General features: G+C 38.3%; 1 protein-coding gene across 1 annotated transcript in view; it reads right to left on the bottom strand.

The window, feature by feature from the left end:
- INTS7 (integrator complex subunit 7) overlaps positions 1–18,486 on the bottom strand; it is a 214,713-nt gene that overhangs the window by 81,628 nt on the left and 114,599 nt on the right. The window contains exons 15-16 of the mRNA XM_053712433.1: positions 16,755–16,858; positions 13,468–13,536 (exon numbers count right to left, since the gene is read on the bottom strand). Of these exons, the coding sequence (XP_053568408.1) occupies positions 13,468–13,536; positions 16,755–16,858 (173 nt within the window). The remainder of the gene's footprint in view (positions 1–13,467; positions 13,537–16,754; positions 16,859–18,486) is intronic.

Below are 18,486 nucleotides of genomic sequence, written 5' to 3'. Positions count from 1 at the left end.
ACCCCCTGAAGAACTGAAAGAACTAAATTGAGACTCCAAGGAGGAGTCAAAGGTTTGTAAACAGGCTTGATTCTAACCAGAGCCTGAACAAAGGCTTGAACATCTGGCACAGCTGCCAGTTTTTTGTGAAGTAACACCGACAAGGCAGAAATCTGTCCCTTCAGGGAACTTGCCGATAATCCTTTTTCCAATCCTTCTTGAAGGAAGGATAGAATCCTAGGAATCTTAACCTTGTCCCAAGGGAATCCTTTAGATTCACACCAACAGATATATTTTTTCCAAATTTTGTGGTAAATCTTTCTAGTTACAGGCTTTCTGGCCTGAACAAGAGTATCGATAACAGAATCTGAGAAACCTCGCTTCGATAAAATCAAGCGTTCAATCTCCAAGCAGTCAGCTGGAGTGAAACCAGATTCGGATGTTCGAACGGACCCTGAACAAGAAGGTCTCGTCTCAAAGGTAGCTTCCAAGGTGGAGCCGATGACATATTCACCAGATCTGCATACCAAGTCCTGCGTGGCCACGCAGGAGCTATCAAGATCACCGATGCCCTCTCCTGATTGATCCTGGCTACCAGCCTGGGGATGAGAGGAAACGGCGGGAACACATAAGCTAGTTTGAAGGTCCAAGGTGCTACTAGTGCATCCACTAGAGCCGCCTTGGGATCCCTGGATCTGGACCCGTAGCAAGGAACTTTGAAGTTCTGACGAGAGGCCATCAGATCCATGTCTGGAATGCCCCAAAGTTGAGTGACTTGGGCAAAGATTTCCGGATGGAGTTCCCACTCCCCCGGATGCAATGTCTGACGACTCAGAAAATCCGCTTCCCAATTTTCCACTCCCGGGATGTGGATAGCAGACAGGTGGCAGGAGTGAGACTCCGCCCATAGAATAATCTTGGTCACTTCTTCCATCGCTAGGGAACTCCTTGTTCCCCCCTGATGGTTGATGTACGCAACAGTCGTCATGTTGTCTGATTGAAACCGTATGAACTTGGTCCTCGCTAGCTGAGGCCAAGCCTTGAGAGCATTGAATATCGCTCTCAGTTCCAGAATATTTATCGGTAGAAGCGATTCTTCCCGAGACCAAAGACCCTGAGCTTTCAGGGATCCCCAGACCGCGCCCCAGCCCATCAGACTGGCGTCGGTCGTGACAATGACCCACTCTGGTCTGTGGAATGTCATCCCTCGTGACAGGTTGTCCAGGGACAGCCACCAACGGAGTGAGTCTCTGGTCCTCTGATTTACTTGTATCTTTGGAGACAAGTCTGTATAGTCCCCATTCCACTGACTGAGCATGCACAGTTGTAATGGTCTTAGATGAATGCGCGCAAAAGGAACTATGTCCATTGCCGCTACCATCAACCCGATCACTTCCATGCACTGAGCTACGGAAGGAAGAGGAACGGAATGAAGTATTCGACAAGAGTCCAGAAGCTTTGTCTTTCTGGCCTCTGTTAGAAAAATCCTCATTTCTGAGGAGTCTATAATTGTTCCCAAGAAGGGAACCCTTGTTGACGGGGATAGAGAACTCTTTTCCACGTTCACTTTCCAGCCGTGCGATCTGAGAAAGGCCAGGACGATGTCCGTGTGAGCCTTTGCTCGAGGGAGGGACGACGCTTGAATCAGAATGTCGTCCAGGTAAGGTACTACTGCAATGCCCCTTGGTCTTAGCACAGCTAGAAGGGACCCTAGTACCTTTGTGAAAATCCTTGGTGCAGTGGCTAATCCGAAAGGAAGCGCCACGAACTGGTAATGTTTGTCCAGGAATGCAAACCTTAGGAACCGATGATGTTCCTTGTGGATAGGAATATGTAGATACGCATCCTTTAAATCCACCGTGGTCATGAATTGACCTTCCTGGATGGAAGGAAGGATAGTTCGAATGGTTTCCATCTTGAAAGATGGGACCTTGAGAAATTTGTTTAAGATCTTGAGATCTAGGATTGGTCTGAATGTTCCCTCTTTTTTGGGAACTATGAACAGATTGGAGTAGAACCCCATCCCTTGTTCTCTCAATGGAACAGGATGAATCACTCCCATTTTTAACAGGTCTTCTACACAATGTAAGAACGCCTGTCTTTTTATGTGGTCTGAAGACAACTGAGACCTGTGGAACCTTCCCCTTGGGGGAAGTCCCTTGAATTCCAGAAGATAACCCTGGGAGACTATTTCTAGCGCCCAAGGATCCAGAACATCTCTTGCCCAAGCCTGAGCGAAGAGAGAGAGTCTGCCCCCCACCAGATCCGGTCCCGGATCGGGGGCCGATATTTCATGCTGTCTTGGTAGCAGTGGCAGGTTTCTTTGCCTGCTTTCCCTTGTTCCAGCCTTGCATTGGTCTCCAAGCTGGCTTGGCCTGAGAAGTATTACCCTCTTGCTTAGAGGACGTAGCACCTTGGGCTGGTCCGTTTTTACGAAAGGGACGAAAATTAGGTCTATTTTTTGCCTTGAAAGGCCGATCCTGAGGAAGGGCATGGCCCTTACCCCCAGTGATATCAGAGATAATCTCTTTCAAGTCAGGACCAAACAGCGTTTTCCCCTTGAAAGGAATGTTTAGTAGCTTGTTCTTGGAAGACGCATCAGCCGACCAAGATTTCAACCAAAGCGCTCTGCGCGCCACAATAGCAAACCCAGAATTCTTAGCCGCTAACTTAGCCAATTGCAAAGAGGCGTCTAGAGTGAAAGAATTAGCCAATTTGAGAGCATTGACTCTGTCCATAATCTCCTCATAAGGAGGAGAGTCACTATCGAGCACCTTAATCAGTTCATCAAACCAGAAATATGCGGCTGTAGTGACAGGGACAATGCATGAAATGGGTTGTAGAAGGTAACCCTGCTGAACAAACATCTTTTTAAGCAAACCTTCTAATTTTTTATCCATAGGATCTTTGAAAGCACAACTATCCTCTATGGGAATAGTGGTGCGTTTGTTTAAAGTAGAAACCGCTCCCTCGACCTTGGGGACTGACTGCCATAAGTCCTTTCTGGGGTCGACCATAGGAAACAATTTTTTAAATATGGGGGGAGGGACGAAAGGAATACCGGGCCTTTCCCATTCCTTATTAACAATGTCCGCCACCCGCTTGGGTATAGGAAAAGCTTCTGGGAGCCCCGGCACCTCTAGGAACTTGTCCATTTTACATAGTTTCTCTGGGATGATCAAATTTTCACAATCATCCAGAGTGGATAATACCTCCTTAAGCAAAATGCGGAGATGTTCCAATTTAAATTTAAAAGTAATCACATCAGATTCAGCCTGCTGAGAAATGTTCCCTAAATCAGTAATTTCTCCCTCAGACAAAACCTCCCTGGCTCCCTCAGATTGGGTTAGGGGCCCTTCAGAGATATTAATATCAGCGTCGTCATGCTCTTCAGTAACTAAAACAGAGCATCCACGCTTACGCTGACAAGGGTTCATTTTGGCTAAAATGTTTTTGACAGAATTATCCATTACAGCCGTTAATTGTTGCATAGTAAGGAGTATTGGCGCGCTAGATGTACTAGGGGCCTCCTGAGTGGGCAAGACTCGTGTAGACGAAGGAGGGAATGATGCAGTACCATGCTTACTCCCCTCACTTGAGGAATCATCTTGGGCATCATTGTCATTATCACATAAATCACATTTATTTAAATGAATAGGAATTCTGGCTTCCCCACATTCAGAACACAGTCTATCTGGTAGTTCAGACATGTTAAACAGGCATAAACTTGATAAGAAAGTACAAAAAACGTTTTGAAATAAAACCGTTACTGTCACTTTAAATTTTAAACTGAACACACTTTATTACTGCAATTGCGAAAAAACATGAAGGAATTGTTCAAAATTCACCAAACTTTCACCACAGTGTCTTAAAGCCTTGAAAATATTGCACACCAATTTTGGAAGCTTTAACCCTTAAAATAACGGAACCGGAGCCGTTTTAAGCTTTAACCCCTTTACAGTCCCTGGTATCTGCTTTGCTGAGACCCAACCAAACCCAAGGGGAATACGATACCAAATGATGCCTTCAGAAGTCTTTTATAAGTATCAGAGCTCCTCTCACATGCGACTGCATGCCATGCCTCTCAAAAACAAGTGCGCAACACCGGCGCGAAAATGAGACTCTGCCTATGCTTTGGGAAAGCCCCTAAAGAATAAGGTGTCTAAAACAGTGCCAGAATAAATGATTCCTCAAGGCTAAATAAGTGTTAATATCAATCGATTTAGCCCAAAAAATGTCTACAGTCTAAATAAGCCCTTGTGAAGCCCTTATTTACAATCGTAATAAACATGGCTTACCGGATCCCATAGGGAAAATGACAGCTTCCAGCATTACATCGTCTTGTTAGAATGTGTCATACCTCAAGCAGCAAAGGACTGCAAACTGTTCCCCCAACTGAAGTTAATGCTCTCAACAGTCCTGTGTGGAACAGCCATGGATTTTAGTTACGGTTGCTAAAATCATTTTCCTCATACAAACAGAATTCTTCATCTCTTTTCTGTTTCTGAGTAAATAGTACGTACCAGCACTATTTGAAAATAACAAACTCTTGATTGAATAATGAAAAACTACAGTTAAACACTAAAAAACTCTAAGCCATCTCCGTGGAGATGTTGCCTGTACAACGGCAAAGAGAATGACTGGGGTAGGCGGGGCCTAGGAGGGATCATGTGACCAGCTTTGCTGGGCTCTTTGCCATTTCCTGTTGGGGAAGAGAATATCCCACAAGTAAGGATGACGCCGTGGACCGGACACACCTATGTTGGAGAAAACCTTTTTCACACATTGTGTGTCTGCAAGTGGAGCGTCCTCTATATGCAAGACAAGTACAAAAACTTCCTGCAGTTGAGTGTGCATGTGCTCCTTTTTTAAAATTAAAAGACAACAAATATTCCAAGAGCGCCAACTAGAGGCAAAGGAAAATTCTAACAAATTAATCAATAATTATCAAACATTTATTCAACATATAGTTAATAACATGGATCCATGTAACATATATACTAAAATGAGCTAAAAATACATAGTACTAACAAATAAATAATAATTGCTAAAAACACAATATAAGGGTATGTCACCAATTACGGGGATATACAAGGTAAGAGTCGTATAAAATGATCTCTGAGGAGAAGATGATCCAATAAGTCAAATGATTTCTTGGTATAAAATAATGTATATATATATATATATATATATATATATAAAAGATCAAAAAAGTCCAGTGAAGAAATCCAGTGAAAAAATCAAATATAAAAATAAACTGATGATAAAAGAACTTTTGAAAAAACTCTTGGAGAGAATGTGTGAAAAAAGATGTGTGAAAAAATATATATAAAAGTGTAAAAAATATATATAAAAAATATATTTAAAACTTAAAAATGGGGGATCCCCTAAATCAATAGGTGTCAAAAATAAGTGACACAAATAAAAGTGTGTGAAAAAAGATGCTTAAAAATCAAAAGATGAAAAAATAAAACGGTGTATATGTAAAATCCAGGTGAAAAAATATATAGATTGAAAATAATGTATATATAATATAATCCAGGTGAAAGTTTCAGTTATTAAATGTTAATGAATAATCCTCCTTGTGGCTAGATCCATATGAATGATGATAATGAACTCTTTGAGCTAGATGACTTTACTTTTCTTTTCAATATAAACTCTGGTAATCCCTGTAAATTAAAAATATTATTATGATATGGAAGGGGTCTAGAGAAGACTTGGAACATACCTTGAAAGTCATGAATGACAACACCCGCAATCTTAAATTCACACATGAGATGAGCAATAAAACAATTAACTTCTTGGATTTAAAAATCGATATTATTGAAGGGGAATTGGAGACGTCCACTTTCTTCAAGAAAGTGGACTGTAATAATTATATACATATGGAAAGCTGTCATCTCAATAGATGGAAGACGAATATACCAAAAGGTCAATTCCTAAGACTGAAGAAAAACTGCTCCAATCCCAGAAAGTGGGAAGAACAAGCCGCCACTCTTAAAGAAATTTTTTTAGAAAGGGGTTATGAAGAAGAGTCCCTAATCCAAACCATGGAAGAGGTCAGGAAGAAAGACCGGAAAGATCTCCTGGTATATAAACCGAAAAAGACAATCCACTATTCTGATGATAACCCACTCACTATTCCGTTTATAACTGAGTATAGTGAAAATAGACATATTGTGGAGAAAATCAGAGAAGCACTGGTCACTTTTAAAGAATGATGAAATCATAGGAAACAAATTGACAACTCGACCTGTCTTCATATATAGGAAAACTGACAATCTTAAAAATAGACTATCCATAAGTATACCTAAGAGAACACCAAATAAAATAAGGGATGTATTTGGCAAGGAAATTAAAGGATTCTTCCCATGTCTGAGCTGTAAAGCCTGTAAAAGAGGCATCAAAACAAAAGAATTCACCTCTTTCAATTCAAAAGTCAGATATAAGATTAATGATCTTATAAGATGCAGTGATAGAGGAGTTGTCTATTTGATATGGTGCAGCTGTGGACTCCAATACATAGGACAAACGTCCAGACATCTCAAAGATCGTATTAGAGAACACCTACTAAAGATTGAACACGAAAGCACCGAAACAGCCCTCTACAAACACTTCACTAACCACCATCGAGCAAGTCTCAAAGATTTTAATTATATAGGCATAGAACTAGTGACACCAAACTGGAGGGGCGGTGACTATGAGAGATGCTTATTGACTGTAGAATCCAAGTGGGTTTTTTAATATTGATTGTCTTTACCCTAGAGGTTTGAATAATAGAGAAGACCTCTCACACTTAATAAGTACCAAGAATCATTGAATTTAGACATTAGGTGACACTTAGCCAGTCTGCATGTATTTTCATACTAGCTTTTTTAGCCAAGCGTTACTACAATCATCATACACTTGTCTTATTGGGGTTTTGCTTTTAAATTGGTACTATCAAGCCTCTCGAGTACAGTACACATACCCAATTTTAAGTCCTATTTTAAGTCCCATTTTTTAAGCCTAATTTTAGATATGCCCTTATGTCACTATCATCCAGGTATTTTAAGGTAATTTTATGATCCATTGAGCTTTTTCGCCTTTTATGTAGTCTTTTATGTAGTTCCTTGCAGTTACCGTATCTCCGCCATATATCCTAATACTCACTCAAGGATCCATAGGGTGTATATATATATTTTGTTTCCATTCTCATTTTCGGTCTTATTGCTGTATTTTATTAGTTTTAACTAACTCATCGTTCCATTTTATGACCAGATTATTTATCATTACTTTTTATTTCAAAAGGATGTCAATTTTAATAGGAAGTCAATTTTTATTTTAAAAGGATGTCAAGTTTTACCCTATATTTGCATTTGACTAATAATTTCAATTTTATGACATTTTTATATTATATAAAATATGTTTTAAGATTTTTTGTGATTTTGTTATGTATTATAATGTGCTCTTAAAGGCTTATTAATGCACACATTTATATTTATATAACATTTTTAATAATATTTCTAATAATTTTTAATTTTTATTATCATTCCTAATAACCTTTGAGTCCTACTAAAATGTTATTGCTCATCATACCACCAATGTATCTTGTACATTCAAGTTGTACTTGTTAGATACGTTTGTATGTCACCTTCTAACTTTCTATATTGCACAATACCCCTATAATAGATATCGCTATATGCGAAAAACCGCTATGGTAATACCGAAACCGGAAGTATGCAAAAACCGGAAGTAAACAAACATGACGTCACTTCCGGTCCGACGCTCATGCGTGTAGAAACGGAGCGATCGGCAACAAACATTACCAATGAATTAGTCATTAACGTGACAGAACCCCTTACTTATTCCAAGAAATGGACCAATATAGAGCCACAACTATTAACAAAAGGGCAAAGAAGAAAAAATATTATTCACAAAAAACGGAAGCATTATAGTAAGAGTACTTCCGGGTCACTTTTGGCGCCAAATTCTCTTCTTTTGCCGCCAAAACTACGATAATTCATAGGTTTGTGACACATATAAATAGAGCCACCAGCACTCACCCCTAGATAGTCTTGAAAAAGGCCTGTTAAAGAGGCCGAAACGCGTTGACATTTTGGTGAGCATTATTTCCTGCTTTTTGAAACTTTATTGCACTATGTTATTTTTTTAATTTACAGGGATTACCAGAGTTTATTATTTTATTATTTTTTTATTTTTTTAATTTACAGGGATTACCAGAGTTTATATTGAAAAGAAAAGTAAAGTCATCTAGCTCAAAGAGTTCATTATCATCATTCATATGGATCTAGCCACAAGGAGGATTATTCATTAACATTTAATAACTGAAACTTTCACCTGGATTATATTATATATACACTATTTTCAATCTATATATTTTTTCACCTGGATTTTACATATACACCGTTTTATTTTTTCATCTTTTGATTTTTAAGCATCTTTTTTCACACACTTTTATTTGTGTCACTTATTTTTGACACCTATTGATTTAGGGGATCCCCCATTTTTAAGTTTTAAATATATTTTTTATATATATTTTTTACACTTTTATATATATTTTTTCACACATCTTTTTTCACACATTCTCTCCAAGAGTTTTTTTAAAAGTTCTTTTATCATCAGTTTATTTTTATATTTGATTTTTTCACTGGATTTCTTCACTGGATTTATTCACTGGACTTTTTTGATCTTTTATATATATATACATTATTTTATACCAAGAAATCATTTGACTTATTGGACCATCTTCTCCTCAGAGATCATTTTATACGACTCTTACCTTGTATATCCCCGTAATTGGTGACATACCCTTATATTGTGTTTTTAGCAATTATTATTTATTTGTTAGTACTATGTATTTTTAGCTCATTTTAGTATATATGTTACATGGATCCATGTTATTAACTATATGTTGAATAAATGTTTGATAATTATTGATTCATTTGTTAGAATTTTCCTTTGCCTCTAGTTGGCGCTCTTGGAATATTTGTTGTTTTTTTCGTGTTCTCATTAGGGTAAGCTAGATACCCTTTATCCAGGAGCTATAAGGAACTAGGTTGAGCGCTGTTAGATATTTTGTACTTTAAAATTAAAAGACGCGTTTTCGGCTACTTAATCTGCGAAGGGTTATCTTCTGTCCTCTGCATGCGTTTCTGTTTAACTGGTGGAGGCACGAAAGCCGTCAGTTGTGAAATTGCAGAGTGAATGTACAGTTTTAGTTAGGAAGCAGGTTTATATAACTGTCCAGGGGATAACCCTGGTAGGTAACAAATAACTGAGTACTGCATGACCCTGTTTAGCAACAGACAAAATCTCATCACATAGGTTACAAAGCTGAGTAGGGAGACACACCAACACTTATTAAATAGCAAATACATATGAGAAGAGGTTAAATTGTCAGTAGAGTGCTCTTTTAAGAATCAATGTAATGTCTTAAGACTTTAGCTGCACCAGTTTGCTCGATAATGATTTAGAATAATAAGGACAGGCAAGTATCTAAAATTAGATAGCACATAAATACAGTATAATAGGCACAGAAGGAGTTAACAGTGGAACACACAAATATTGACACAGTGCAAGACTGAAGTCCCTGTGAGGGACTCAGAAAAAAATGTATACTGTCTCTTTGAGAGAAAAACATCTGTAAGTGAAAGGAGAAAAACAACAACACCGTTTTGAGGATAATAACCAGAGCTCTGGAATGTGCTAAAACTATATGTAGTGTTATCTGGTGTATGTAACTATGTCCCCAGGCTTTGTGAATCGTTTGTAGATGTACATGCTAATAGCCTGAGGGCTATGTGAGTGCAAGTTTCTACTTACCTGTTAGCACTCACTGCTTCCAGTAGAAAAGTTCATCCTGTGTAGTATGCACTAACACATGATCTAAGGATCTGACGCACCAACTACAAGACTAGGCAGCAGGACAAGTCCCAGTGACACCTGTGGCAGGCAAGTGACAAACTCTTGTGGGAGAATTACTCTCACTAATGGTATGGGAATCCCTTTTTAAATCAACGTGTAGATCAGCACTTCAGGTTTCACCATCACTCCTTGCAAGAAGCAAAAATGTATCTAAGTATTCGTTGGGAAAGTGGGAGGTGTTTTGCCTACTCCTGTTGGGCTGGACTTATAGAATAAATTAACTGCACTCTCAGGATTTTAGATGCAAGCGGTGTCAAATTCATTGACATTTCGGGGATTATGTTATCTCCTTTATCAAAATACATAAAACTGTGAAAACATACAATATATAGGGTCCAAAACAGTGATTCAACCAAACATACCCACTTCATATTGTGGCACCAAATTCCGTGTTGTGAAATGCAAACTAAGTGTTACAGAATTACGCTAAACCGGAAGTGACAATATTATCATTTCCTGTAGTGTAATAAAAAAAAAAAGTAAAAATTATGCATATCGAAACAAGATTGCAAGGTTTGCATAACCCCAAACAATATACAATCACATCTGTTAAATATAAACCATGAGTGACTCATATAACTATGTCATCGTATATGTGTAGTGTTGTCATGGAAACCATGACTTTAAGTAAATAACAACCATAGTCATGGAAACTATGGTTTTCACTTAGTGTTATAGTATACACCTTGTGTCAAACACTGTTACAATAAACCATGTAACAACTTAAAGAATATTTACATAAAGTAACATCTCTTGACGTTCAAGTAAACTCAGAGGAAACTATAAGATGAGGTCTGCAAAGATTGGGTTATAGCACAAAGAGATGCCCAGGCGGTGTGTGGTCCAAGATCTATCAAGTCCCCAAAAACCCACCACCAAAAAGATGGCCTGGGAGGATAAGTAAACCCAAACAGCCTCACTCATCCTCTCATCTCCGGGGGCAATTCCCTCTGCATGTCTAGCCCCCAGGTATGTAGCAGATTGTCTTTTCTTTTAAAATAAGCAATTTAAAGTCTGGTATTGAATTGAGTCCTCCTGGGCTTATAGTGCCCAGTCTGTATATCTACTGTGCTTCCCATACAAGTAAAATCTTGTCTCTATCTCCAATTCTGTCCAGTTTAGGAACATGGTCAATAAGAAAAGATCTGATTGAGGGCACTGGATTAGACATCTCGACACAGTGGCATGCAACAGGCTGATAAAATTATCTATTTTCTAATGCCTGACTTATTGCGAGTCTATGATTGGCCATGTATTCTTTGAGCGTGCCTTTAGCTTTACCAACTTAATATTTGGCACACAGGCAAATCAGAAGTTAAACCACATGTTTAGTACTGCATTCAAGTGAAAAGCAGATTTTATAAATACTATTGTTATGAGGAAGATGGATTGTCTTGGTGGTAATGAGGCTATTACAAGTTGTATAACCTAAACATTTGAAGCAACCCTTTATATTACATTTGAACTGCAGTTGATACTAATTTTTAGAGTCAGATTTCACCCACAGATTGTGTAAATTGGTGCTTCTCCTTGTCTTGTTTGCCACTATATGTCTAACTCCTAGAAGTGTTTATTATATAGATAAAATAACACCCCAGGCTTTATCCCATATGTTAATGACCAGGATATGGCCAGTAAATGGTGGGTACATACATATGCCAATCCTGATTGGCTCGCCAGTCTTATTCTGCAGGAATAATAAAGTCTCACTTTACCTGCAAGCTCAACCTATTGCAATAGGCTGTGGTTTCAAAGCACAAAACAGCTATTTCATATACACAAATAAATCTGAAAATGAAATTCCTGATACATTTTATACTCTGCAGCTGCTATAAGAGGTCATTAGAAATACATTGAGAAAAACTATTTTACAGTATACTGTTCTTTTAAATTCAAAAGCTAAAGTCCATTTTCAATCATTTACTCTATTTGGTTTAAACACATTTACAATGGGGTTTTAAGATATGAATTAATTACCGTCATTTTAGCATCAATAGAATGTTTTTTAACAATCTGATTAAAAACTTTTGCTCTCAAAAGTGTCTGAAATATAGATATATAAAATTTAAAAGTCTGCTGTATTTTTTTGTTTACAACATGAATCTAAATTTTCTAAACAAAAACTTAACACAGGCACCACTTAATATATAAATATAATTTTGGGAAAATTAATATTTTTGGTGTAGTGTTTATGTTATTGGTGTTTTTTGTTTTTTTTTATTAAAAGGGACAGTAAAGTCAATGGATTAGATAGAGTGGCATTTTAAACAACTTTCCAATTTACTTCCGTTACCAATTTTGCTTAGTTCTCTTGGTATCCTTTGTTAAAAAAGTAATGCAGATGAGCTCAGGAGCATTCATGTGTCTTTTGCCATCTGGCAATAGCGTTTGCAACTATGTATAACTTTGCTATAAACATTCTTGCAAACACAGTTACCATAGGATGCTACATACACAACTATGTATATCACTTTTAAACATTCTTGCAAACACTGTTGCCTGATGGCTGAGAACACGTGAACACTCCTCAGCTCATCTAGGATTACTCTTTAACAAAGGATATCAAATGAACTAGGCAAAATTGATAAGTAAACTGCATTAACCTAGGATATCAAATGAACTAAGCAAAATTGATAAAGAAGTAAACTGCATGCTCTACCTGAATTATGAACGTTTAATTGATTTTACAGTCCCTTTAAAATGACAATTAGTAACAAGACAGCACCAAATTCACAAAGTCCAAACAGTGTGCACGTTACATAGGGTTGTCTGCTTACCCCAAAATTATAAAGTGGAAAAGAAGAAAAATGTGCATTAGCATCACTCTGTAAAAGTGCAATAAGTCTCTTTATAATGGTGTCACTCCAAAATGTTGTAAACCGACATCTCTAAGCAGACGGTTTGCAGACATTTTTCTTTTATTAAATGAAGAGTTGATGTGTTTAGGTTTGTACTGACACGGGCTGATTCTGCTGAACTAGAACATTAACTCTGTCTCCTGCTCTTGTATTTCTCGCTAAAGACAACAATTAGTGCATTTGAAAAGTATTTGTAAATAAATGTGATTAACCCTCGGTAGTAAATGTAACATGTCAGTAAAGGAACTCATTATTTCTGTCCAGCAGTGCTCACACATAATCTTGTGTCATTTTCCAAAGTGGGAACAGGTTTGCTTAGGGTGACACGATTTCAACAACCATGACTGTACGTGGTTCTGGTTTGCTGATAAAGGGATATGAAACCCAAATTGTTTCTTTTATGATTCCGATAGATCGTGCTAGTTTAAACAACTTTACAATTTACTTCTATTAATGCCAAGAGAACAAAGCAAATGTAATGTTTGTTGAAGGATTCAGCAATGCACTACTGGGAATTAGCTGAACACATCAGGTGACCCAATGAAGAGAGGCATATATGTCCAACCACCAATTAGCAGCTAGCTCCCAGTAATGCATTACTGCTACTGAGCCTACCTAGGGTTTTTTTTTCTTTTCAAAAAAGAATACCAATAGAACAAAGCAAAATAAATACAAATTTCAGGAGCCCAATATATAGACTTACCTACACGATTCTGGATCCAAAATTAGAGCTTCAATAGTATATGAAATTAGAAGACAGCTCTGTTGTTGCCTGGTCAGTTCTTAAAGTTAAGGCATGAAAACGTAATAAAGAATGATCATAAAGACAACATTTATAAATGGTGCAACGGTTTAAGATGAATAAACTTTATAGCATTGTTTGTCATTGGTCAGTTGAAAAGGCACAAAATCTTGAATTCAGGGGCAAATAAAATACCATACTATTTTATTGCAAAAGCTTCAAAGACTACTATAAATTAAGAAGCAAGTCGGATTTAATTAACTAATGAATTAATTTAATTAATTCATGATTACTGATATAAGGTCAGATAGAAACTTAAACATTCATGGTTAATGAGACTTTACGCAAATATCATTGTTTAAACAAATCAATCAATGAGTCATTTACTGTCCGATATATTGCAAATCAAATTGCCTAATTGTGGCTTAACTTAAAGGGGCGTGAAAGCCAAACATTTTTTTTATTACTTAGGTAGAACATACAATTTTAAACAACTTTCCAGTTTACTTTTATTATCAAATTTGCTTCATTCTCTTGGTATCATTTGCTGCTCCTGAGCTTAACTAGATAAATCTTTCAGCAAAGGAAAATGAAGCAAATTAAATAATAGAAGTAAATTGGAAAGTTGATTAAAATTGTATGCTCTGGGAAGAGGATCTAGGGGTCCAATTGGAGAAGCAAAAAACATAAATTATGCTTACCTGATAATTTTATTTCCATCGAGGGGGCGAAAGTCCACAGCTTAATTCATTACTTGTTGGAAATAAGAACCTGGCCACCAGGAGGAGGCAAAGACACACCAGCCAAAGGCTTAAATACCTCCCCCACTTCCCTCATCCCCCAGTCATTTTGAAGAGGGAACAAGGAACAGTAGGAGAAATATCAGGGTATAAATGGTGCCAGAAGAACAAAAACTAAATTTAGGTCCGCCCACCGGAGCAACGGGCGGGAGCCGTGGACTCTCCTCCCCTCGATAGAAATAAAATTTATCAGCTAAGCATAATTTACGTTTTCCATCTAAAGGGGAGGAGAGTCCACTGCTTCATTCATTACTTGTGGGAACAAATACCCAAGCTCTAGAGGACACTGAATGAAAAACGGGAGGGCAAAAAAAGGCGGACCCTAATCTGAGGGCACCACAGCCTGTAAAACCTTTCTCCCAAAAACTGCTTCTGCCGGTGCAAAAACATAAAATTTGTAAAACTTTGTAAAGGTATGCAAGGAGGACCAGGTAGCTGCCTTACAAATCTGCTCCATAGAGGCCTCATTCTTGAAGGCCCAAGAGGAAGCCACAGCTCTAGTCAAATGAGCCGTGATCCTCTGAGGAGGCTTATGTCCCGCTGTCTCATAGGCTAAGCGAATCATGCTCCTCAACCAAAAGGACAAAGAAGTTGAAGAGGCTTTTTGCCCCTTGCACTTCCCTGCATACACCACAAAAAGAGATGTAGATTGCATGAAATCCTTTGTAGTCTGAAGATAAAACTTCAAGGTTCGAACCACGTCCAAATTATGAAGTAACCTCTCCTTAGGAGAAGAGGGATTAGGACACAAAGAAGGAACTACTATTTCCTGATTGATGTAACGGTTAGACACAACTTTGGGAAAAAATCCCAAACCAGTGCGCAGAACAGCCTTATCAGCGACCAAATAAGGAGGCTCAAATTGCAAGGCTGCCAACTCAGAGACTCTGCTCGCCGATGCAATAGTCAACAGAAAGAGAGGGAGGAGCAGATTGTCTAAAAACAGGCCTGATTCTAGACAGAGCCTGAACAAAGGACTGAATATTAGGAAGCTCAGCGAGCCTCTTGTGCAACAAAACAGATAATGCAGAAATATGTCCCTTCAATGAACTGGTGGCAAGTCCTTTTTCTAAACCATCCTGGAGAAAGGACAGAATCCTGGATACCTTAACCTTGTGCTAAGGATATCCATGCTTCTCACACCAGGACAAGTAAGTCCTCCACACCTTATGATAGATGCGACGAGTGACCGGCTTCCTAGCCTGAACAAGAGTATCAATCACTCTCTCAGAAAAACCTCTCTTGGCCAAGACTAAGCGTTCAATCTCTACGCAGTCAGCCTCAGAGAATCTAGATTTTGATGTTGAAAGGGACCCTGTACCAACAGATCCCTGCGACAGGGTAACCTCCATGGAGGAGAAGATGACATCCCCACCAGATCCGCAAACCACGTCCTCAGCGGCCATGACAGAGCAATCAGAATAGCCAAAGCTTGCTCCTGCTTGATGCGGGCCACTACACGAGGTAGAAGTGGCAACGGTGGAAAAATGTAAACTAGGTTGAACCCCCAAGGCACCGCTAAAGCATCTATCAGCTCTGCCTGGGGATCCCTAGACCGCGACCCATATCTGGGTAGCTTGCAATTGAGTCTGGACGCCATGAGGTCTATCTCCGGCGTCTGTGACAAATCTCCGCAAAACACCTCGGGATAGAGAGACCATTCCCCGGATGGAAGGATTGCCTGCTGAGGAAATCCGCCTCCCAGTTGTCCACACCCGGAATGTGGATTGCGGAGAGCGCGCAGTTTTGGGACTCTGCCCATTCCAATATCCGAGAAACCTCCCTCATTGCCAGAGAGCTTCTCGTCCCCCCCTGGTTCCTGAGCCTACCTAGGTATGATTTTCAACACAGGATACCAAGAGAACAAAGCAAATTAGGTAAGAGAAGTAAATTGGAAAGTTATTTAAAACTGTATGCTCTATCAGAATCATGAAATTATTTTTTTGGATTTCATATCCTTCTAAAGTCTCAGGTAACATTTGTTTCAAAATAAAATTTCTAGACGTACATTCTAGATCCCCTAGTACAAAACAAGAGCTATACATTGCTGTAAAAATAAATGTTAAGGTTCCCTGATATTTATTCTTTGTGTTATAAACAAACACAGAGAGCTTTAATACTGAGCATACAGTCACAGCATATGATAAGCACTCTGATTGGCCAACTGTGTGACAAATATATCTCAAAACTGTCTATTCCAGATAGATATACGTCTATTATTTATCAAGTAATAGCTGGAAGTATATAAGTATGTGCGTAACTGTATATTAAAATTACCTACAAGTTAAACAATCTGCACTTGATTAATTCTCCTGTTTACTCAGAAAGTCAGATTGTAGTTTTGTTGTACAGACAGGTTTAAATCATAAAGGTAAACTGACTTTTTAAAGTAAATATATATATATTACACTCATTTTAACTGAAAACTATAATAATAAAAAAGGATACAGTTCAATGTTTCGCAAAGTTGCAGAATCGGCATCAAAAGACGACTGATATAAATCCCCGTATCGTGTGGCCAAATTTCTGAATTCTTCCATGGATTGCTTCATCTGAAAGTCAGAGTTAAAGGGACATTGTACACTAGATTTTTCTTTGCATAAATGTTTGGTAGATGATCCATTTGTAAAGCCCAACTGGATGTGTTTTTGTAAAAATTTATAGTTTGCTGATTTTCAAATAACGTTGGGCTGATTTTCAGACTCCTAACCAAGCCCCAAAGTGTTACATGTACACTGATGTCTACAGACTTCAGACTGTTTCTGTTTGTACAATGGGTCTTTTCATATGCAGGGGAAGTTCTGCTCTTAGCCCCTTTCACTGGGTGTCCCAGGCTAATCTCATCAAAAGTGCTAAATTGGGAGCTTCTAAGTAAGTTTTCAAAAGGATTAATACTGGATTTTTATATCAGTATCTGTGCATATGATTCTTTATAGTAGTGTCTATTGCATGCAGTTAAATGAAAATTGGTATATACTGTCGCTTTAAGGAGTTATTTCAAGTATTTATTTATTTATAAAATATTTTACAAGGAAGGATACACTGAGATTTCTCTCGTTTTCAAGTATGTCCGGGGTCCACAAAACATTGCATTGATACAATAGGATACAATAAAATACAAAAACAATAATAATACACAATATATGCAAAAATTTAACATAGAACAGGTAGGAAATACTGTATATAATCAACCATGACAGGTGCATTCTGTTTTGAGATATGTAGAGAGGGATCTCTTAAAGTAAATGTCAATTTTGATGCTAAAGTGCTCGTATTTTAAAAATTTGATTGAAAACAGCTGCACTTTTAATTCATCAAAATTTACATATCACTCCTGTTGTGAAAAAAAAACTTACCTTTTAATCTTGACAGCAGCTCCAGCTTCCTCCGGTCATTGCAAGCAATTTCTGACGTCAGAAATGATGGATAGGTCATCCTCCAATCACGGCTCCCCCCCCCCCCCCCGGGGGAATCAGTATCTGTTTCAACGCCGTGATTGGAGGAAGCCAGATTCCTCATTTTAGACCAAGAAAGAGGCTTTGCGACGGGTGGAGGAAGCTGGAGTGGCTGTCAAGTTTAAAAGGTACGTTTTTTTCACAACAGGAGTGAAATAATCAAATTTTTAAAAACCGGGCACTTAAGCATCAAAATTGACATTCACTTTTAAGGATATTAGGCTTGGGGAAGGTTTGAAAGTGTGCGGGAGGTCATTCCATAATTGTGGTGCTCTGTAGGAAAAGGAGGATCGAGCTGCTTTCTTTTTGTATTGAGGCAAGCTAAATAATGTGCTGTTATTGGATCGGAGGTTATAGGAGGTGGGAATAGCCGGGGAGAGCATTCTTCTCAGGTAGGGTGGGAGCTTCCCAGAAAGGCTCTTAAACACAAGGCTGGAAAGATGGAGGGTGCATCTGGATTCCAGCGACAGCCAGTTTAGTTCTTTTAGCATGTCACAATGGTGGGTCCTGTAGTTACATTGTAGCACAAAGCGGCAGAACGAGTTATACAATGTATTTAGTTTATTAAGGTGAATTTGCGGTGCAGGTGCGTATACTACATCCCCATAATCCATGATAGGCATCAGCATTTGCTGTACAATCTTTTCCTTTACTGTAGGGCTTAGGCAGGATTTGTTTCTGTACAGGGCACCTAATTTTGGATAAAGTTTAGATGCAAGTTTTTC

This window comes from Bombina bombina, chromosome 4 (assembly GCF_027579735.1).
Source record: "Bombina bombina isolate aBomBom1 chromosome 4, aBomBom1.pri, whole genome shotgun sequence".
Classification (NCBI taxonomy): Eukaryota; Metazoa; Chordata; class Amphibia; order Anura; family Bombinatoridae; genus Bombina; species Bombina bombina.
This window is presented reverse-complemented; position numbering and strand designations above follow the sequence as displayed.